This window comes from Corvus hawaiiensis, chromosome 2 (genome assembly GCF_020740725.1).
Source record: "Corvus hawaiiensis isolate bCorHaw1 chromosome 2, bCorHaw1.pri.cur, whole genome shotgun sequence".
NCBI lineage: Eukaryota > Metazoa > Chordata > Aves > Passeriformes > Corvidae > Corvus > Corvus hawaiiensis.
The window spans coordinates 118,406,068-118,428,986 of record NC_063214.1 but is presented as its reverse complement, the minus strand read 5'-3'; the positions used below and the strand labels follow the sequence as shown (position 1 = coordinate 118,428,986).

Below are 22,919 nucleotides of genomic sequence, written 5' to 3'. Positions count from 1 at the left end.
TTGGATCTGCAAACTTCATCATGGGATGATTTCTTTATCACAGCTAGCAAAACATCTAGTTCAGAACCTTTTCCTCCTGTCCTGTCTGGTTCACAGAGTCTGAATACAAGCCTGTTTCTGGTAGTATTTTACAGAATCTGCACACCAGCAAACTCTACTCCTAAATAAAAGCTACTCTGAGGCTGGAGCTTCCTTAAGTGCTTCCTCAACTCCTTTCCCTAGAGCTCCTCTTCAATTAAATGAGCACAACAAGAATTACAAAGTTTTAAAGGCCACCATCACACCACAGGTGCCTCAGTCTCCAAGCCACCACTCCAACCCAATATCAAAGCACTTCAGGTGGCAGCTTCTCATCCTTTCCTGAGGACCACGAAAAATGCTCATCACTAGCGTTGTACCACTGTACTGACTGTTCCAGGTACAGTCCGGAAGGTTTTCACCCCACACATTCCTTCAGAAGACTGAAATTACAGGGTTTTCCCTCACAGCTTCCCATCACCATGGGATTTAGGGAAACCACCAGGAAATTTCCCTACCTGTTGTTGAGCTCTATTACTGACATTCAGCATCCTTCACGGGAGAAGGGGAGGGTAGAAGCTGTCAGCAAACCAAGCAGCTGGGCCACACATCTGCATTTGAATGCAAAAGTTCTACGTGTCCAGACACTCCAGAGAGAACCACTCACAGTGCACAGGTTAAATCTGAGTACTTTTAATGAGCTGTACAGATTTCCACACCTGGTTTTGTGAAGGACATGATATTCCACACGAACATGATATCATCTGGCAGATGAACACATCTTCTGCCCTGTGATGCAGCAACAAGTAGCCCCATAAGGCTCTTACTGACATCTTCTCAAGAAGATGTGTCTCTTGGATAATTACAGTATGGGAAAGTTCTCCATGAAAAAAGCAGGATGCACTCCAAATTCTGCTCTCACATGATTTTCAGACACAGCAGAATCATATTGCAATGGAAGGAGCTTCCAGTAACACAAAGTTGACTGGCACATTTTACTTTTACTTTGCAGTAAACAACATTAACTTTTGCACTTCTTCCTATAGAAATATCCCATAAGTAACACATAATGGATTGGAAGCCAGGCAAAATCCCAACCATATGAATGGAAGTTAAAGGATAAAAACAGAGAAGGGAAAGTCTCAGTTAAAACATCTCATATCCAGCAAGAATTTTTTCTACATTCCCCTCCCCATACCCAGGTACACTTAGTTACATTAACTAACAAACCTTTTAAAAAGTTTAAAAAAACCCCCCAAACAACCCAAACCAAAAGTAATCAAAAATAAAGTTGCATCCACTTTAATCAGTGTGTCTCCACCTGAAGAAGAAAGTCTGAACACAGCAGGCAAAAAGAAAATCCCGTTTCAAGGAAAACACCATCTCCAATATTCATGTAACATGCATCAGAGATTCCCAGGACTGAACTAACACTGTATTCTGCTGGAAAGTTTAGGTATGTTGTAAATGCATTATTTGCTGCAAACATGATATTGTCACATCAGCCTGCCTGAAAACCTGAATAAAATTTTAAACCAGTCCTTTTGCATAATTCATTTCATATGTAAAAAGTCCACAGTTGGATCACTTTCTTTCCTCAAGGCAAAGGTCACAAGCTCACAGCAGTCATAGTGATGGCTCTTCAGTCTTCATCTTCTTCTTTGCCTGTCCATTGGAACCACGCTGCGGATCCTGCCTTTTCTTTTTCTGCTGCTGTAACCTCTCCTCCTTCCTCTGCAGGTACTCGTCCATGTTATCAAAGGAGGCCTTGTAGAGGTTGCTGTAGTAGCTCTCTGCACCAACAGAACCTGCAGGTGGGCAAAGCAAGAACACAGGTGTTAATTCCATTAGAGGTCTCATCAATTACTTCCGGGAGTGTCATTTTAGATGGTGGAATTCCAATTCATTTACTGTGGTCCTATCCACTGTATCAGCCTTCCAAAGTACCTCAAGGGGCTTCAAGAGAGCTGGACAAGGATTTTCACCCAGGCATGTAATGACAGGACAAGGGGGGATGGCCTTAAGCTGAAGGAGGGCAGATTTAGATTAAAAATTGGGAAAAATTTCTTCACTTTGAGGGTGGTGAGGCCCTGGCACAGGCTGCCCAGAGAGGCTGTGGACTCCCCATCCCTGGAAGTGTTCAAGGCCAGGTTGGACAGAGCTCTGAATAACCTGGGATAGTGGAAGGTGTCCCTGGCCATGGCAGGGGGGTGGAATGAGATCATCTTTAATGTCCCTTCCAACCCAAACCACTCTGTGATTAAATATCAACATTTACACTGTGTAAGCCTGATTTGTGTTGGCAAGCAGCTGTTCAGCATTCACCAGCCAGGCACAGCCTCCATTTTTAGGCTAAAAAGTTCATACAGAATCAAGCACCTGACATTGAAGCAAAGAGAGGACACAGCTCTCCTCACACAGTGGACACTTGCAGACTTCAGGGCTTCTGGTTTTGAACCACTGGAGTTGTTCCCTGGGACCCAAACACTACAAAGGGAGTTGCCACCTAACTGTGCTTAGCTGGCTTTTCTCCTAAAGTATTAACTTACAAGAAGGCCAAAGGTTTAGACTTCAAATAGTCATGTTCTACAGCACACAGAGATTCCTAAGCATTTGCTCCAATGGCTTTGTTACACGTTCTGTGAATTCAGTGTAGTATTGCTCACATCCCCTCCAAGGCTGGAGGTTTAGATGAGCTTAGCAGGGAACTGCTATCCAAAAATCCCCAATCAGACTGTTTATGTAGGGAACACAAAATTAGACCAGCTGGCTAAGGCCATATTTCTAAAAAAATTGTTGGAATGGCACTTGACAAAGCCAATTATCTCCCATTCTCCACTTTTCCCACTGAACAAAACTCACAATCTTTAAAGGACAAATGAAGAGAAATCCAGCACCTGCTAAGGTTTGGTTCTGAAGCTAAGTGTGCTACTCCACAGAAACACATACAGCATCCCCCTGTTTCTTGGTATAAAATGCAGCTTTTCCTTGCTCAGCAAAGCATAGGTTTTTACTTTTAGTGTTGCACTCAGTAAGAGTTTTACTGGCCCTTGGCCCTGGGAGAAATTGGGTGCTGCTGGTTTGAACATCCATCTTTCCTTCATCAGTCTGCACTAAATCTTCCTCTTTAATTTTTCTAGGATGAGTTATAGCACAATGTCAAACTGTTCAATGTGTACAGGGGAGAATGGCTTCAAAATGGAAGAGACTAGGTTTAGACTCAGTATTGGAAGAAACTATTGAGAGGGTGGTGAGCTACTAAAGAAGCTGTGGCTGCCCCATCCCTGGAAGTGTCCAAGGCCAGGTTGGATGGGGCTCTGACCAACCTGGACTAGTGGAAGGTGTCTCTGCCCATGGCAGGGGGTTGGGATTGGATTGTCTTTAAGGTTCCTTTCAACCCAAACCATTCTAGGGTTCTGTGATACTTCCAGATTGACCATTGAATCTTAAATCCTACAGAAACCTCAAACAGGTGAGAAAAGTCTATAAAAGGACAATATGCAGGGATTAGGACTGGATTCAAACAACGTAATGATCACTTGTTTCACAAAATCTAACTACCTTTGAAGCACTCATTATGCACTGGAATAAGTGCTTATCAAGTGAGCCTCCACTTACTAATTAACAATAATGAACCCTGTCACGTGAGCTGTGCTCCCTTCCCAGCTGCAGATGAGCCAGTGACTGCGTTTCACATTCGTTTGTTCCACGGATTAATTATGCCCAGAACCTCTCCCCCTGCCTGCTCTCTTTACTCCTCTGTGCTCATTTTCACTCAGACCTCATCCTCCTAATTATCCACCTGGCTGTAACTCTCAAGGCTGCAACATCTCCATGCAAACATCTCCCTTCCAAAGGAGCACCTGACTTGCAAAGACTGCACCACCTTAATTACAACTTAATGACCAACTTAATGACAGCTACATGCTAAACCACCCAATACCAGATATTAAGGAGACTTTACACCAGACTGAACATTTCTGCAGCTCTCATCTTTACATATGGCCACCATGAATAGACCAGAAGACTGGTGAGAACTGTAACACATTTTTTTAAGGAAGATTCCCAGTCTCCCAGCAAAGCACAGGAGAGAAATTTCTATTAATGAAGTTTCAATATATAATTCAGATTTTAGCACATGCCACAACTCTTCTCTACCCTGCAGCCACCACTGCTTTAATTTCACCTTCTAAGTAAAGCTGGGTGTTTTTTAAAACACAAAAAATCCTGGGAACATAGGGTGCTTCTGAACAAGTAAGCCAGGCATTATTTTTCTGACAAGAGACTGGGAGTGGGGCAGGAAGCAAGAACAAAATGAGCCAGCCCTGACACTAACCAATGTCATCTGTTGTCCCATCCAGGCTCACACCTTCCAGCCACACCACGCTCCACATCATCTGCCCTGCCAAGGTGGACCCAAGCAGCCCATCTTTACAGCAGAGCTGCTCCTCCCATGGCTGTTCCATCCTGTTTCCACTACATCTGTGACAAAGTCTCACACCCAGGCAGGAGACAAGACAACAAACACCAGTATCTGATACCACAGCAGCAAGACAGACTCCAGCAGCTCTGCCAGAGGGTGTTTGGATACATCCCTGTGATAAGGTGGCTATGGCAAAGTTATAAGGCTGCAATTCAGCTCTAAATACCTACATTGTTCTTTGATAACAGTGCCCCAAACACACTTCATTATCTGCACTGACTTCCACACCAGACAGTGTGATGAAACTGAGCAAACAAAGATTGAGTGACTTCAATAGCCAGCTGAACTGACCTGAACTCCAATCTTGTTCCTAAATCTTATGCTTCAGCTGTAAAATCTGCATTCCCATAACCTTTAGGCCAAATTTCTCACCTTCAAATACTGTCCAGTTGTCTTGAATATATTTTGACATCTTCTGTAATCCTCTGTCATCAGTTACAGCCTGGGAAAAGAAGGAATGCTACATATCATTTTGGGATTAATAGACAATTTTGTGTTTCACAGCATGCTGAAAAATGCAACAGCTCTCAGAAGAGTGCAGTGAAACAGAGCAAGTGTAAAACCTCCATGATCTCTCCCAGGCTCCTTTTTTCAAGAGCTGTTTTTGAAACCCGGCCTGAGATCTCAAGTTCTGCTAGGAAAGCTTTGCCATTTGAACAAAAAAGGAATTGATTCCCACTTACTAATCTGTGAGGAAAAGAAATATCCCAGGAAACACGTTAAGGTCAAAGAACATACTCAGAAGTTTCATTTAAAACCACTTCACAACCAGACCATAATTAGCTGGGGACTTACAAGGATAACAGATGAGTTTGCAGTTGTTTAATAGGCAATAAAAGAGAACTTGATAGCACATACCCCAAATTTGATTCCCTGTACTCAGTGAAAATGAAGTAACTCGCTTAAGCTCCCAAAATGCCTTGTCCTGCAAAGGATCCCTCAGAGGCAGGCACAAGGAAAGCTGTGTGGAAAGCATTCCTGAGCAAACCCAAAGGGATTTTGTTGGTTTGTGGTTTGGTTTTTTTTTAAATCATCAAGTGTAGCTCACAGAAAGCTCAGGCAATGGTTTAAAGTACTGAGTGCTGACAAGCACTCTGATCCTGCTGTGCCAGATGGCAGCTTTAGCTGAGAACAAACAGACTGGTGTTCATAACAAGCTCTTGACACCTTTGCATTATACACAGGTGAGAAGAATGAGATGTGTATCTATGGCTTTTATCCATCTCAAGGCAGAGAGAAAGGTGCCTTTTAGCTTTCATGGAACAGCAAACTCCACTTCTGCTGTGGCCTCAAGACATCACCAAATAACTCAGGATTTTTCAGCATTAAAAAAGTACCTTCCACTGTCCATCACATGCTCTGTACAAAAGAAGAGGAGCTTCCTTGTCTTCCTGCAAAATCCACAGAGCTCCTGTTTCCTCAAATGCAATGTCCCAACCTCTGTGTTTCAGAGAGACTTGCTGTTTGTAAACCAGCTGCTGGGCAGTGGCATCGAGCTGAAAGATGTAGACTGTGGGAATACTTTTGAGAGGAAAAACTTAATTACCATTATTACCAAATCCACCTACAGCCATCACTTGTACAGCAAACTACAGACACCCACTCTAATTCCAAACTGAGCCAAAGCAAAGTGGTTAGAATAAGCACTTCAAATACAGTTTGCTTACATGACCTGAGTCAGAAGCTGTAAATACCCAACATGCCAAATGGCTTTTCAAGCGTTATGTGAAAGAAAAAGCAGTCAGTGCTGCCTTCTCTTTAAAAGAAAGGGTAGTAAAGGGAATTTCATAAGGATTACTAAGGACTTACAATATGAGGAGTGTTGCATTGTGGCACATTGGCCTACAGGGCTGCACTTGAAGGAATATACAGCTGAGCACCAGCCAAAATAAAACATCCCCTAGCTCTTGTACCTCCCAGCCTCATGTTTCCTCCACTGAGGGAAAGGCATCACAAACTGTACAAAATTACAGTAACCCTTGTACTCCCCTCTGCACTCAGAACAAGTAGAGGACACAGAGGCTCCCTGTGAGGCCACAGGCATTCCTGGACATCTGGAGACCCACAGTACCAAGTACTGCAGGCTCAGGGAAAGCCAGGCCAGCCAGCAGGGAAAGATGCTCTTGCCTTTGCAGGAGCTGTGATGATTTTAGGGATTATTCCATCTATTCTTACCTGTCACACAGAATGGCAACATAACCACCTTGACAGCAGTAAGTTATTCTTGACACGGTATATTTCTATTAGGAATAGAAAAAAAAAAAACCCATCCTTCTAAGTTAAGACCATTTATGGGCAGAAAATTCACATTCCATTTCATTAAGAGCCTTTAAAATTTAGCAGGTGTCTTAATTTACAGTAAGTTAAGCAAAATAATTACCTTTAAACTGCAGTCAAGTTTATTTTTGTACCAGTTTTGCTGTTCTATGAAGTTTTCCACACTTTTCCCCTCCACACTGTCCAGAGATCAAATGTAAAGGTTTGAGCGAACTACCATTAGCAGACAAACCAACAGATGAAGGAAAATACACCACCTTCAAACATTTTCTCCTGCAATGCTAATGGCAAAAACATTTGACATTAAGCCTGCTCAGGCAGAATATCACTCCAGCAGCTCAGATATTACAAACACAAGCTATTAGCTGCTGTTCTGTTTGTTAAAAAACGAAGATAGTGATGCATAGCTAATATCCCTAATATCCCTGCTGTGCTGCCTCTGTTTCAACCTGTGCCTGGGTGAAGCCATCCTGCTGCACAGAAAATGTGTTCTGAACAACAAGGAAAGACTGCCTGAGGCCATTTCCCTCATTAAAAAACTCCAACAAAACCAACACAACAACAAAAAAACCCCGCACCACACTCCTAATTTAGAAGTTAAACAGTTTTACCTGGGAGAGAAGCAGCATCTTTGCTGCACAAACCATTCTACTTGAAATACGAAACAACTGATTTGAGGCTCCTGGAGTAGGGAAGAACTTGGGAGGAACAGAGAAACTGCAAAATGATGTCCTGGGGTGCTTTTTCAAAAGTATCTGTTATATAACGTGAAAGGCAAAACTGCAATAGCAAAAGGCTGGTTCTCAAGTGTATTTTATAAGCAGAGACAACACCAACACTGCTGATGACTAAAACCTTCCAAGTAGAGAAGCAGGGAGTTATTTCCTTTAGGGCAGGGAAAATACATCTTTTTGACACTCTGCTGGCAGAATTCTGATTCCTCAAATACTCTTTTTTTTTTACCTCCACCTCTTTCCCTAACACAACACTGGTGAGTGGCCAGAACCTCTGGTTCACTAAGTTAGGGTGAATCTGGGAGTAACCAAGGATTTTACCCTTGGAGCTACCAGCTGATGTATAGGCACTGTCAGGGTGCTTGTTTCACAGTTTTGCACTCCATGTAGGAAAGCAAAACAAGCTGTGCAGCTTCCAAAAATTCAAGTCAGCAAGTTTAACACCAGAAGCTATTTTGTCAACAGCACATGATGCAACTACTAAGAGATAAACCTAACTGTGGGAAAGAAAATTAATTCATGGTATAAACAGAGCTGAAAACATTTTTTTTTCCTCTCCAGCACACGAGAAAAACTGTGTGATACGGTTTCATAGGGGGAAGCAAGAACAGCATGCCCACACTTTTCACTCATCTCAAACACCTGTTTGGACAGAAAAGGAGCACTTAATAAAAAACATGACCAAAAGGACTGATATGATTCAAAGCTCCTGAGAACACATGGGACTGATCTCCTGCTACTCTGCAGAAATATAAAGTTATTAGCACTGGGACCCAGGACCCCTGTTTCATACAGACATAAAAGATGGTTCCAAATACCAGGTAGGGTGAGTAGGCTGAACCACAAAGGTTCTCTGTAGCTAATATGTCTAAATGCAGGTTCTGCAGGATGGAGCTGCTTACACCACAGCTTTGGAGTAGAACTGACAGCTCCTATTTACTGTAAGCCACAAGTGGGTTCTTCAGACACTTAAAGGAACAAGCCAAGATATATACATATATATTAAAAAAGCTGAAACCTGTGCTATTGATTTCTAGTAACAAAGCTCTGCCTCTCTGCCTGTTGCCTGACAAACATGCAGGGAAATGCCCACCTACACAGCCAAGTGCTGTTAGAGAGACAAAGGGTTCTGTGAACTTGAATTAGACAGCAGCTCTCCCCCAACATCACTGGAGGAGGGAGGAGCAGGTTGTTTTGATTTGAACCAAGTTTTAGTCACATCTGGAAAGAGAAAGAAAAATGCATCTTCTTTCCAAGTTCTTTCTTTTCCATGTGTGGGTAAGTTAAAAAATCAGCAAAATGAATGCAAGACCCACAGCATTTTCTTGGTCAAGGACAAGGCTATGAAATCAATTAAGGAAGAGCTACAAGAACATTCTGTGATAAACAGATGTTCACTTGATGCTCTCTGAACTTAAGTCGGTGTTTATACAACACTGTTATCAGCCTGCCAACACCTTAAAATTAACTTTTTATGTCATCTGTGAGGTGACCCTATAAAAAATTAATGTACTGGTGCATTGGGGTAGAGTTGTGCAATTCATGTTCTGGACTTTAAACAAGCTTCTGCTGTCAAGAAGATCAGATGAGGTGAGAGCTCTGAAGCAGGAAAATATTTATATAGCACTATGGAATTAGAGAATTACTCCCATTCTAGTGGGAAAATGAACTGAGGATCTGCAAGCCATCAGCTGAAACCAATGCTACACTGCTCAAAACACTCCTACAGTCCCCAAACAGACACATATTCATCATCTGCCAAGCAAAATAAGCCCACATTTTTGTGCTCACATGACCCACCATTACTGATGATTCCATCCTCATTGTGCTTCAAGCTGTGTTTCAAGCTCCAGTGCATTCACATTGGTTATCGATGGTAAAAATTAAATATAACAATAGAAAAAAAAAAAGAAAAAGCACTTTTATCCCTATCTGATCCTTGGCTGCAGAGTCATTTGCAGACACTCTGCTTGTCACAAATGTCACTCTGGGTTGTGGAGATGATCTATGACACACCTGGATGCACAACATGACTAAACACATGTCACCAGACGTCACCTCTGGCATTTCTAGCACTGAGATGCCAGCAGAACAAAAGTCTCCTTTTCCCTGCAGAACACCTGTGAGAGCGAGCAGCATCCAGCATTTCACAGATTCAAAGAACAGGCCACCTTGTGGCTTCCAACACCATCACATGTGGCACTGGATGGAAGAACTGCAAAGCACTGCAGGAATAAGGTTTATTATTTAATGGCTGTGCTCTATTTATTAACCCACAGCTTGTGGGCTTTCCCCTTCTGTCTTTGCTTACTCACATTGAGGTAAAGAAGCTAAATGGAGACTCCTCAAGCAAAGGGCATCTCCAAATTCTCCTGAGACTACATCAGCATGAAGAGTATCCGATGGAAGGGATTTTATTAGGAGACAAGGCAAGTATTACTAAACTACATTCAAAAACATTCTAAGAGAGTTGAAGATGTTTTCTTAGATCAGTTCCTACCTGCAGCAACAAGTTTTTTGACATTTTCTAGTTTATCCAATGCTACATTCAAGGTTCATTATATAGTTTAATACTGTTTTTTGATAAACTTCTTTGTAATCAGTGGAATTAGGGTTCAGTAACAGACCAGGCACTGCTAATTTACACACAAGCCCTCTTACTAATGCTAAGCCAGTCTAAGCAACAAGCAGCATTTTTAACATTAATCACAGAATCCCCACTTCAGTTAGTTGCTTACTTGTCCTCAGTGATCCTCTAAATCTAGAAGGCAAATTATTTTAGAATAAACCCATTACTCCCTCTAAAACAAATGCTCAAATCCTGCTGTACCCAGAATATCAGAGGATATCAGTTAGATGGGTTTGTGACTTAATTTTGTGCCTCCTGTTTTTCAGTTGTCAAAAACCCCACGAATAGCTTCTGACAGGTGTCTGGCTCAGGTGTGCTTTCAAGAAGACTTCCAAGTTCAAGGAGCAGGTTAAATTGTCCATATGGATATTACCCTGAATTCCTGCTAACAGGAACTCTAGGCCAACCCAAGATTTCCAGTGTCTAAACTGGAAGTCTGTGATGAAAGTGGCTCCCCAAATGTGGGGAGGTGAAGCAAAGCACACTTCCACTATCGAAACCACAACACAAAGGAGGGAAGGCAGAAGTTTTCAATTCAATTTCTGCCTGGATAAGGATTCCACAGTGGCTTTGCCTCAAGAGCCATGCATGGCTTCCCAGTCACCTGACAACTGGGAGGCAGCTGTGGCCTGCAGGGAAAGAAGTGTTTTTAGAGATTCACATGAAAAAAATCACACGCAGCAGGATGGGTGGTGAGGTGAACTCAAGTAACCCAGCAGATGAGTAGGTGGTTTAATTCCATGCACACAGCAGGGACAAGGACAGTGCTATTTCAAGTGCTATTTCACTGCTAACTGGTCTTATGTCACATTAAATGACAAGGAAAAAACAAAACCAGAGACCAAGCACTACCAGAATGACCGCTCACATCAGGTGAGCATCTCAAATCACAGGAGCACCCCGAACTTATCTGTGTGAGACCACTGATGTACAGGCTGGAAGTTCAGGAGGGCTCCTGGGGTGTTCAGTTTTCATGTAGGACTCGCACATTTTAACTTTGGACACTGTCCAGCTGCAAAAGAACCTAAAATAACAAGCCCAGCATTCTGACTCCACAGGGCAGCACTGCAGGTCACTGGTTAAAAATATTACACAGCTTCTTTTTGCTCAGAAAAATTGCAACTTTAACACTTGAAATTCTGAGCATTTTAAAAAATGGGTGAATGTTTAGATCTTCCCAGTGTCACAGGATGTCTTCTGCCTAAGAAACAACACCACCCGTGTTTTTGGAAAAAAAAATTCAAGTGAAGGCTTTGTCCACTGTGCAGAACTTGAATTTGTGAAGAATTAGAACCAGCTTCTTTTGGTCACTGCTTGGCACATTTTAGAAGTCCACACAAAACACACGACTGGATTTCAGGGACTGTCTTCCTTTCCCAAAATCCCAGACTATTGTAACAGTTTTTAGGTCTCACATGAATTCTAAACCCACTGACAGAAGGGAAGCACTTCTAACAAAATGCAACCAACACATCTGGCAGTGTCAAGGATCAGGAGCACAGCAAAAGCACCTGCACACATGGACGTACCTGGTCTGGTTTGGTTGCCTCAGGCCCACAGAGCGTACTTAGCTGACAGCAGTGCATTTCTTCTCCACTTTTATACTCCCAAAGTCTCAGGGTGGAGTCCTGGACAGATGGAAGTGGAAACAAGTCTATTACTACCAGCACTCAGGCAAAGAGAGGCCACTCCTGGCCTTCAGCTAAACCCTGTTTCCCTGAAGAGCTCCTCACAGAACCTGCTAAATAGTCATTTAGTTAAGACCTCAAAGTGCAGATAAAGCATTTTAATTAACATAATTTCCCCCTGCATTCTAAATTATTCAATCATGCTAATTTTAATTCTCCTTTTGAAGTGGAAATTGGGTAGCTGGAGGAGGGCATTTCAAGCCTGTCTCCAATAGCACAGTCATGCATGTGCTCAGCATTCTAATGGCAATTCTTTCAGCCTGCCCTTCTCTGCCCCCTGCTCTTGTTATCACTCAAATTCTCATTTGATTTAGCAACCTCCTGAAGAGAGGCTAAACACCTCTCTGGAAAAACAAAGCCATCCAAGAACATTTGCTAAGACTGAAATACAGCCATGTGCAGCACTAGAGCTGCTTAAATAATTAGAGGGACAAGAGCCTTAGGGAAGCAAGAGCAGCAGCTGAAACCAAATGCCAGGAGTTACTGTGATTTACACTGTTTGTTTCCTGTGCAGTTTTGGTAGTCTGGGGAGCAAAGAATATTGTTTCCCTTCTTTTAGGCCAACTCCATCTCTGTACAGGTGTGGTATGGCAGCAGGATGCCATCAGTTCAAGAAAAGGACTGGGGAGGGAAGGGAGGGAATACTCATTTCTTCAGTTCTCATCCAAGCAGATAACATCTGTGCTCCAAGGAAAGAGTTAATGATAATTTCACCATCCCCAAAGATGGCTTTTACTATCAGCACAGTAAAAGGTTTTTATGTGATCCAACAATAGAATGGCTGAACACTGAAAAGAAAGCAGAGAGAAAAAGGGAAGGAGGAGGAGGGAGGCCATCCTGTAAACCATGAGATTATTCCTAGTATCCCAAGGAAATTGGCCAAAATACTAGAAAAAATAATAATAAAAGACCCCAAACATACAAAAAAACAACACTTTTTTGAAGAAATTGCAATACATACCCCAGAAGCTGACAACAGCAAGTCAGGACAGTTGGGTATAACAAGTATTTTGCTTACAAACCTAAAGGAAAAGCAGTCAAAAGTTGAACTCTCTTGTTTGACACCCTGGTCTTTAAATACACAGTAAGAGAAAACAGCAGTTTTAAAAGAGAATCTTGGAATAAACAAACAGATTTTCCACATCAAGATAATTAGGAGGAAGAAAAAAAATGTCATCAGTACTTAGGAAATATGCACTACACAAACTATTGACTTTCTACTTAATGAAGACCTACATTTCCCCATCCGCACTCAGGTAATTCTACTGACTTCCTCCCAACAGAGAACATTGTCATTTAGATCAAAAAGTGCCAGTGGAGACAGATTTACTCAGGTAGCATGTTCCCCTTTCTCAGTTCATGATGCACATTAAAAACATGAATCAACAGATCCTTTAAAATGCAACAGTGATGGCTCAGCCTCCAGAGTGCCACATCTCTCCAGCCACAGTTGGAGATCATTTAAAAGCAATCTTTACAGAATTTTAATGTGGCAGTTTACCAGTGCCTACATTCAGCCAGAAGTTCTGTTTTCCAGAAGTTGGTGATACTGCTTTGTCTTTGGTGAGTAATGAGGACCTGAACTTCTGGGGATCATTATTATCTCAGAGCTCACTAACCTAAAATACAGTGACCTGAGCAGAACACGACCTGAATGGGACACTCTGGTCTTTGGAAACAGGCATAACTTTAAAGCCATAGACTGAAAAAATAAAAGGAAGATATTTGGTCACTGTAATACAAACTTCCAGGACAAAGCAGGCACAATAGATCCAGCAAGAATCACCATGAGCCCCACTGCAAGAAGAAAATCCATGACTGTGAAACAAGACAATTACTGCTTTATGTAACCCTTTTTTATTCATTTCTAACTTAAATATTGAATTTTTGAATATATTCCAATTAAGTTACACTGCTTTTCACTCTGCAACTACTAACAAACACCTTGGATATTTCCAGGGATGAGGCATCCACAACTTCACTGGGCAACCTGTGCCATTGCCTCACACCTTCACAGTAAAGAATTTTTTCCTAATACCTAATCTAAACCTACTCTCTGTCAGTTCAAAGCCATTTCCCCTTGTCCTGTCACTCCATACTCTTGTAAATAGTCTCTCTCCATCCTTCTTGGAGGTTCCCTTCCTTGAATACATTTCATATTGCAGTCTCCAGCACACTGCAGTCTGGTGCCCAAGCAGGAATGCTCTATCCATCCTGCTGATATAGCCAGGTTTTTTTGTATTACCACAGAACCTCCAAGTCTGAGTTCTGCATGGAGATGATGTTAATTTAATTAGCATATGTTCAAATCTCAAAAGACAGTTCCTAAGACTTCCCTTCCTAAGACTAAGGTAGGTTCCATCCTGAGCTAACAATTTCTGGAGCCTCTTGTGACCAGCATTTGGAGGGAGATGATTCTGCTCCTCTGCTCTGGTGAGAACACTCCCAGAGGAGTGCTGTGTCCAGCTCTGGAGTCCTGCATATAGGAAGGACATGGGCCTGTTGAAGCAGGTCCAGAGGAGGCCACAAACACAAGCAGAGGGCAGGAGCACCTCTGCTGTGAGGAAAGGCTGAAAGAATTGGGAGTTGTTCAGCCTGGAGAAGAGAAGGCTCTGGGGAGAACTTACTGCAGCCTTCCAGTACCTAAACAGGTCTTACAAAAGAGATGGAGACACTTATTTTTTTTAGGAGGGCCTGTTGCAACAGGACAAAGGATAATGGCTTTAAACTAAGTGTAGACTCAGACTAGATACAAGGAAGAAATTTTTTTACAATGAGGTTGGTGAAACACAGGCTGACCAGAGAGGTGGTAGAGCCCAATCCCTGGAAACATTCAAGGCCAGCTTGGACAGAGCTCTGAGCAACTTGCCCTTATTGAAGATGTCCCTGCTCAGGGCAGGAAGCTGCACTGGATGACTTTTAAAGGTCTCTTTCCACCCAGACCATTCCAGGATTCTATTACAGACCAAGCTGTTGTTTATAAGGTGATTTGAGGAGATGATTTCATGCACTCAGAGTAGAGGAAGGTGGCTGTGCAGGGAATGGCTGCACACAATGGCTCTGGCACACAAGGCACTCACTCTCTGTGTCCCATGCAGTAGGATACAATACTATAGGGAGCCTTTGTCAAGCTGACTCTGATCTTCTCATCTCTGTCTGCAGTTAGGATATACCGGTCATCGGGACTCAGGGCCTGTTGGGAAGGGGAGAGTTTTAGTGCCCAGCAGTTCAAGGCTTGAAATTCTTAACTAGGAAAATAAAAAAGATAAGCAGTAAACCACCTGTATCTCCTCACCCTGAAAGGCAGGTACAAACACTAAGCCACTCTTTTCCAGTAACAATGGAAGTGTAAAATCTTTGTGACAATAACTTTCTCACTCGCTAAGACAAGTAACACTGACTTCCAGGTCCAGTGAAAGCCACTGACCCTCAACAGTACAGGTGGAAGAGCCCCTGCATCTTAAGAAGAAGCTCATCACATTGAAGAGCTCAACTGACATGGCAGACTGGCTGAACTCCCACTCTGTCACCAAGACTTCTGAGACTGTAACATGAAGACTTTCAACATTCGTAAGCTTGTTTCCTTACCAAACTCTGCCAACACAAACTCAGTAAGAAAACATCTAGAGCACATTTCATTTACATAATTAAAAAAACCCCTAGCAAACCACAAGTGTGGGACAAGAGCAACAATGAAAGACCCAAGCACAAGCAGGAATGCAGGTTTGTGAATACATGGAGGCAGACACTTACCACATCCAATAGCAGAGAGACATGACCCAGCTCAAGTTTTCCATCTGCTTGAGGTTCTGTTATTGAGTAAGAATAGACATCACCAGACTTGTCTGCAACAAAAATCTTATCCTCTGCAGCTGTGATAACCAGGGATGTGCATCTCCTGGTCACAAACCTGAAAGACAAATGGCACAGCTTGAACTGCTCTGGATGGCAGCTTCAGCAAGTCCAGAAGTTAAACAGACCAAGAGGCTGGGCAAAAAGTTCTCAGATGCAACATTACTGAAAGGGCAGCGATGATGAGAGTAATATTACAGGGCTGAAACAGCACTTTTGAGTCTAGTAAATGAGTGAATTATGCAATAGCAAACACCTGGGGTGGGGAGAGGAACAGGAGACCATTAAAAGCTGCATGACTGCAATTTGCTTGGTACTTTCTCAGCTGAGCACCTCACCCAGGCAGCATGCCAGGACTCTAATGAAGGCTGGTAGACTTCCTTGCACTCTACATAATAAAAATATGAGTTAAACACGCAAAAAAGACAAGGTAGGATTTGTCCTAATAGGAGTCCTTCACAGCAACACTTTGAAACACTGTGTATGAACTACTCCTCCAGCTGTCACTCTGTACTGTAAAGGGAAGCCCTTCCTGGTGAGCTTTGGAACTCTTTTCTCCTCATATCCCAAGTCACAGAGACAAAGGCTCCGGGTTCCTTGTCCAGACAAAGCTCTGAACTTGATGAGTTTCCCTCATCATCTGCCATCAGCTCAAAGTTCCAGCTGCCAGTGTAGCAGGTACCAGCTTTCTTTCAACTACCCAGATAAACGTAAGGACCACATATGCCAGAAAACATGTCCTCTGTGTTAGCACAGGACTGTGGGCACCAAGGATAATAGGGAATGGATATTTATATTCACCTACTCTGAAATTCAGTGGCCATCTGGAGGCAAGAGGACAATACACTGTGCTTCAGGTAGGAAGACAGAAATTCTTACACTTCTCAGTGGCTGTTTAAAGGAACACCACAACAACAAGATCACAGGCAACATAGTTCCAAAATAGGTTACTTTGCCAACCAGAAAGTCTTGCTCTGAGTTCACTGTACCACCTGTGATCTTGAGCACAAAGATTCAAAAGATCTTGAGCACAAAGATTCCCCTTTGTCTGACACGAGCTGACTACAAAGGCCAGCACTGTGTGAGACCTTTATATACCTTGCCACAAAACACCAACACAAGCCACAAAGCTCAACTTTGGCACTGTTATCCATGCAAAGAGCCTTTTACCTGTATTCCCAGTTTCCCAACATGAGGTAATGACATTCCCAAAAAATCCAGCTGTGGTCCTAGTTAAACTTTCAGCAGAAACTAAAACACCAATGATCCAGTGGCATGTTACAGGCAAGACACACAAGGCAGGGCAGCAGGGAAGGCAGGACACAGAATGAACAGAAATTTGGCATTTCTGGTTTTGTCCTAGAACATCCTGAGTTGGAAGGGACCCACAAGGATCACTGAGCCCAACTCCTGGCCCTGCACAGGACACCCCAACAATCCCACCCTGTGCCTAAGAGCGTTGTCCAAACACTTCTTGAGCTCTGGCAGCCTTGGGGCTGTAACCACTTCCCTGGGGAGCCTCTTCAGTGCCTGACCACTTGTTGCAGTGGGGATCCTGCAACACGCATATATCAAACCAGGAGTCCCGTGGAAAGGAAATATATATGGACAGACAGATTCTTGCTAGCTGTTTCAGAGAGATGTTTATTTCTCCAGCCGCATGGCCGGGGCTCTGCCCAGGAACTGTTCCAGTCACGGGACCAAGGGTCCTTCTGCCCGCGCAGGGAACACAAACCAACCAATGGGAACGAGGCTGAGCAGGCACAGGGTAGCCCCGTGTCTGTGCCCTCAGGGCCCCTCTCCCAGGGCTACAGGCAGGGGAGGGACCCCAACACCTCACCCGTTTTATTTTAATAAAAGGAGAATGAAAACAACTGGATAAACATAACAAGAACAGTTTCAAAACAAAACAAGCCACCCTCCTGAGTCTTTAAATGTCCAAACAGATTCTGTGGAACATCTTAGGGCTGACAGAAGGGAGACAGAACTCTGAGCATGCTTTGTGGGGAAACTGAGGCAGGAGAGGGTTTAACTTCTTCCCTCCCCCTTTTCATCCCCCACTCGGCATTGGAAAGGGATTTTTGGGGACACAATTGGCAAAAGCATGGTTTTGTGAGGGAAACCATGGGTGAAAAAACGGATTGGGAATACACTGGGGGTAATAGGACATAGGGTAAAAGGGAAAGGTGGGATTAGGAAAGGGAAACTGTAGGGGGGGCTTACAATGGAGATACTGTCTAACATGACTACGATTTTTTGCATATATACTGCCTTTTACAGGAACACTATCAGGCCCAGTGACCTGCGATGCTTGTAACCCTTTTCTCCCTAGTACAATATTAAATTCCACCACCTCTCCATCTCCCAAGCTTGGGATGCATTTTTCAGGGTTATTCTTTTTAATAGCAGTTCTATGCACGAATATGTCTTGCTGGTTGTCACACCTTGTTATAAAACCATAATTTTGCTTAACATTATACCATTTTACTATCCCTAAGATCTTAGTTGCTATGATCTTTTCCTTTTTCCGAGTGGCTGCTGTTTTCTGTCTCGCTGCGTCTTTGCTCTCTCCTTCGGTCGCTCCCGTGTTGGAATTCTCGGAGCTGCTGGTGCCTGCGCGCTCTTCCCGGGGTCGCGTTCGGGGCTGCGCGGGCCGGGCCGGGCCGTGCCGCTCAGTTCTCCGTGCGTCGCCTCCTCTGGTCGCAGCTTCGCTGCCGCTGCCGGGCGCTGCACCCACGTCTCGGCCGGGCCCCCGAGCGATGACTCCCCCGCGCCCTGCTCCAGCGCGCGTCTCGGCTGGGCGCGGTCCGTTCCACCGCCATCGCCGCCCGCCGCCGCCCGCGTGCCGCCTCTCTCGGTCGGGCGTTCACGGGGCTCGCTCCACCACGCGCTGCACAGGACCGGGCAGGCACCGCCGGGTCCCGCCGCTCCTCGCTCCGCCTCCAACACTGCGGCTCGCGTGGCTCCGCCCGCGCGCGGGAACTGCCTCGCTGCTGCTCTCAGAGCGCTCGGTGCACGTGGCCTGGGCCGCACGGTCCCTGCGCCAGGATTCCCTTCGCCAGGACACAGCTGACATTGCTCAACAGTCTCGGTAACTAAATAATATTCACGAAAATATTCTTCCATCGGCATATATTTTGACTCCAGTATTAACTGTGTCCAAACGGTTTTCCAAAAGCCCTTGGTAAGAATTAAATCCCAAGAAACATAGAAAAAGTTCTTAAACAACCATGCCAGGAAGTGTTTCAGTTCTTTTTGAGCTTGAATCAAGCTAAAATTTACAAATCGTTGTTCAAGAATCATTTTAAGATAAATGTCCATATGCGGCTCTGAGAGCCAAGAGTCTTCCCACGGTTCCTCCATAGTTTAGATACGGAATAGCAAAGCAAAACCAAGAAGAGGAATCCAAAGTTTCCAGGGTTTACTCACACAAATCAGTCGCTTAGGGATCGGGGATCGTTCTGCTCTCAAATCTCCACCATTTGTTGCAGTGGGGATACTGCAACACGCATATATCAAACCAGGAGTCCCGTGGAAAGGAAATATATATGGACAGACAGATTCTTGATAGCTGTTTCAGAGATGTTTATTTCTCCAGCCGCATGGCCGGAGCTCTGCCCAGGAACTGTTCCAGTCACGGGACCAAGGGTCCTTCTGCCCGCGCAGGGAACACAAACCAACCAATGGGAACGAGGCTGAGCAGGGGCAGGGAAGCCCCGTGTCTGTGCCCTCAGGGCCCCTCTCCCAGGACTACACGGCGGGGGAGGGACCCCAACAACCACTCTCTGGGGGAAGAACCTTTTCCTGATATCCAACCTAAACCTTCCCTGGCACATCTTCATGCCCTGACCACTTCCTCACTACAACACTGTTTAACGCCAAAGGTCCATCCTGTACCCTACACACAGAGCCAAGCACAGACACTTGATTTTGTTTTGCAGCCAGGGTCTCAGATTTGTCAGAGACCACCAGAAGCAGAGATGTTACATGCTCAGGTACTTTCCCAAGAAGCCCTTCATGGTCCTGGTTTTTCTACAGAGAATTGTCACAAGCAGCAGCAGAAAACTTGGAACTGGGGGACCTCTGGTGGACAGCTACAGGCTGTTTCCTCAAGAGGAACGTACTGAAGAAAAGCAGCTGCAGCATCTCGAAAGATGTGCTTTTGTAGAAGTTCACAAACTCCCCAGAACACCTTCTCTTCCAAATCAGAAGGAACAAAGAATGCACTCACTGAGCTGCTCAGCATCACTCTTACAGGCCCAATGCCAGTCTTCACCAGGAGTGGGTAAAGTTTTAGTTCTTAAAGACACAAACACTGGGTTTGGTATACGGAAAGAGATTATCCTTCCTTGGCCAGTGATATAAACATCTGCACTCCCATTCTCGGTATGGGGAAGACCACACATCAATTCTTGACAAATACTCCGAATTCCCAAAAACATTAAATTTGTTTGAGCGAGGGAATTTAAAAAAAAAACAAAGCAAGCAATAACAAATATGAACATTTCAAATACTCCCATTTTAGGACTCTAAATCCATCAGCCATAACTCCATAACAACACGCACCATCCTGCTACCTTACCTGACACTAACACATTCCCAGGAAGGCTTTGTACGGAACAGAATCAGGCGTTTGTTGTCATCTGTCAAGGCAAAGTAATCTCCTGATGGGGAGAAGGCAAAAGCCAGGATGTCATCACTTCCTTTATCTGTCCCTTTTCCATCCTGCCTATTAGAGAGAACGGGAACAACAGTTCACAACCTGATAGCTACTAAAATCCTTGAGGAGGTTGTTCCCAAACTACCAGGAGCACAAGGAACAAAGTAAAACTTGAAACACCTTTATTTCTGCTTAAAACGTTGAGCCAACACGGACATTAATGCAAAGAAGTAAGCCAAGACAAAGGAAACTGATTTAAGGTCTAAGCCTGCATCACAACCTGTTTAGAAAACAAAAATTTGAGCTAGCACATCTTGATATATATTTGGGGGAAAACAGTAAAATGTTTCCTGTTTGGCTACAAGTAAAACAATGTCCAGTTGTTAGATTTAAACTAAGAAAAATACTTTTTTCTGTGTGTGTTTTGAACTCTTATGACTCAGAGAACAGATCTGGAGAACTTATGTAACTGTTTTGTGGGCTTTTTTTCAGCCTTAGATATCTAATAGAAGACACAGGACATTTCCATAAATGTCTTGACTGACAAGAGAGAGAACTGTTGATTTTGCCACTCGTGTTTCTCTAAGAAAAAGGTGAACAGTGGAATGAAACCTTGGATGAAATAGAAACAAAAAAATAGATATATATATATATATATATATATCCATCAGAGTTAGCAAAACCAACCCTTCACCTGCTCAGGGAGTTATCCTGTAGCTTTCTTTTACTGCCTTCACTGCCACACAGGCTCAGGAGATGCACCCTCCAGGAAAAGAGCAGATTTTCTCACCCTTTCTCTCCTAAGGGCTGCTTCTCTGTGCTGCTGCAGTTGTACACGAAGAGACTCTCATCACTGCAAGGAAAAAATAAGCCTGAAATTACTGGGACTAGAATAACCAGGAGGTTCACTATGAGGAGAGGCAACTATTTTGTAACATGCTCTTATTTCAAAGTTATTTGCACAACTGCCCCCATCTTGAGGAGACACCTCTGCCCAGGTGGGCTCCCAAAGTGCTACAGAGGCAGCAGAAATTTTTAATTTTGGACAGTATGCACATGTCAAAAAGAAAATCCTCCTCTGCTGGTGAAGTAACGCTGCAGTTTGCATATATTTTACTTCTGTCAGACTCAACAGATCTGTCAGTAGCATTTACTCAGTCACAGAATCACAGGATGGGTCAGATTGAAAGGGCCCACAGTGGGTCATCTGCTCCCACCTCCCTGCTCCAGCAGGGCCATCCCAGAGCACATGGCACAGGATTGTGTCCAGACAGTTCTGGAATATCTCCAGAGAGGGAGACTCCACAGCCTCTCTGGGCCATCTGTCCCAGTGCTCAGTCACTGCTGAGGAAAGAAATTCTTCCTCATGTTCAGGTGGAACTTCCTGACCGTCAGTTCCTGCCCCTTGCCTCCTGTCCCATTGCTGGGCACCACCAAGGAGAGCCTGGTCCATGCTCTGACACCTCCCTTCAGATACCACATGGAATCTTGGAATCATTCGGGTTGGAGTGACCTCTGGTGACCATCCAGTCCATCCCCCTGCCAAGGCAGGGTCACCTGGAGCAGTGACACAGGAACACGTCCAGGTGGGTCTGGAATATCTCCAGAGAGGGAGACTCCATGAGCTTCCCGGGCAGCTGTTCCAGTGCTCTGCCACCCTACACGTAAAGTTCCTCCTGATGTTGAGGTGGAACTTCTTGTGTTTTATTTTACAGCCATTGCTCCCCATCCTGTCACTGGGCACCACTGAAAAGAGTCGGGCACCATCCTCTTGGCCCCTGTCTTACAGATACCTTTATGCACCTTCCTTACAGACATAAAATAGACTGTCATCATGCCTGTATATACATATGTATGCAAGTATATATAAAACAACACAATATATATTGTAATATATAATACACCTATGCATAATTTTTGTACATATTATACATATACATGCTATATATGTGCTATACCTACACATGTTACATATGCGTGTTACATATAGATACATACTCTTTATATAGATACACATGTCATCTATACGTTATGTACATATATACGCATGTGTAACAGACATATATATATATATATATATATATAATCTGTATGTTATATACAGTCGTTCACACAGCAGTGACCTCCAACTGGGGGAGGACAACCATGACAGAAAACCACCAAGGCTGGAAAGTTTTAAAGTGATGTTTCGATAAGAGAAAACGCTGACAAGGAGCACGGAAAGGCACGAACCGCAGCAGGGCCAGCGGCTCCTGCACCGCCCCAGCATCTCCCAGCCCTGCACACACGGGGGGCCCTCAGGGGGCACCGGGCGGCCTCCGCCGCTCTGCCCCACCAGGCCCCACCGCACCCCGCAGAGCCCCGGCCCCGCACGCCCCGCACTGACCCGTCCTGCCCGGGCCGCGCCGCCAGCAGCCGCCCCCCGCCGCTCGCCACCGCCATGGCCCCGCGCAGCGCCAGCGCCGGCCGGGCCCCGGGGCTGCGCCCGCCGCCATCGCCGCCCGCCATGCGCCCGCGCCGCCACGTGCGGTGCTGCGTCACCGCCCCGCGCCGGCCCCGCCCCGCGCCGGCCCCGCGC

The 22,919-nt window shown here is 44.5% G+C and overlaps 1 protein-coding gene across 1 annotated transcript; it reads right to left on the bottom strand.

Moving 5' to 3' along the window:
- Window positions 1-695: 695 nt before the first annotated feature.
- Window positions 696-22,849, bottom strand: WDR4 (WD repeat domain 4). Its single transcript, XM_048290338.1, has 11 exons — window positions 22,728-22,849; window positions 21,132-21,194; window positions 20,264-20,410; window positions 15,583-15,739; window positions 14,910-15,022; window positions 12,791-12,851; window positions 11,671-11,769; window positions 6,677-6,741; window positions 5,839-6,022; window positions 4,874-4,943; window positions 696-1,826 (listed from the first exon to the last, which is right to left on the bottom strand). The coding sequence occupies exons 1-11, from the start codon at window positions 22,847-22,849 to the stop codon at window positions 1,645-1,647; spliced, it is 1,263 nt and encodes a 420-aa protein (XP_048146295.1). The 3' UTR covers window positions 696-1,644.
- Between the last annotated feature and the right edge of the window lie 70 nt (window positions 22,850-22,919).

What these genes read in the sequence shown, in the direction of transcription:
- WDR4 (XM_048290338.1), bottom strand. Translation starts at nt 22,849, where the DNA reads ATGGCGGGCGGCGATGGCGGCGGGCGCAGCCCCGGGGCCCGGCCGGCG. An exon ending in TGCTGTTGTCAGCTTCTGGG is followed by an intron (nt 11,770 to 12,790) that starts GTATGTATTGCA and finishes CCATCTGTCCAG; the next exon opens with GACTCCACCCTGAGACTTTG. An exon ending in GTTGCCATTCTGTGTGACAG is followed by an intron (nt 6,023 to 6,676) that starts GTAAGAATAGAT and finishes TCCTCTCAAAAG; the next exon opens with TATTCCCACAGTCTACATCT.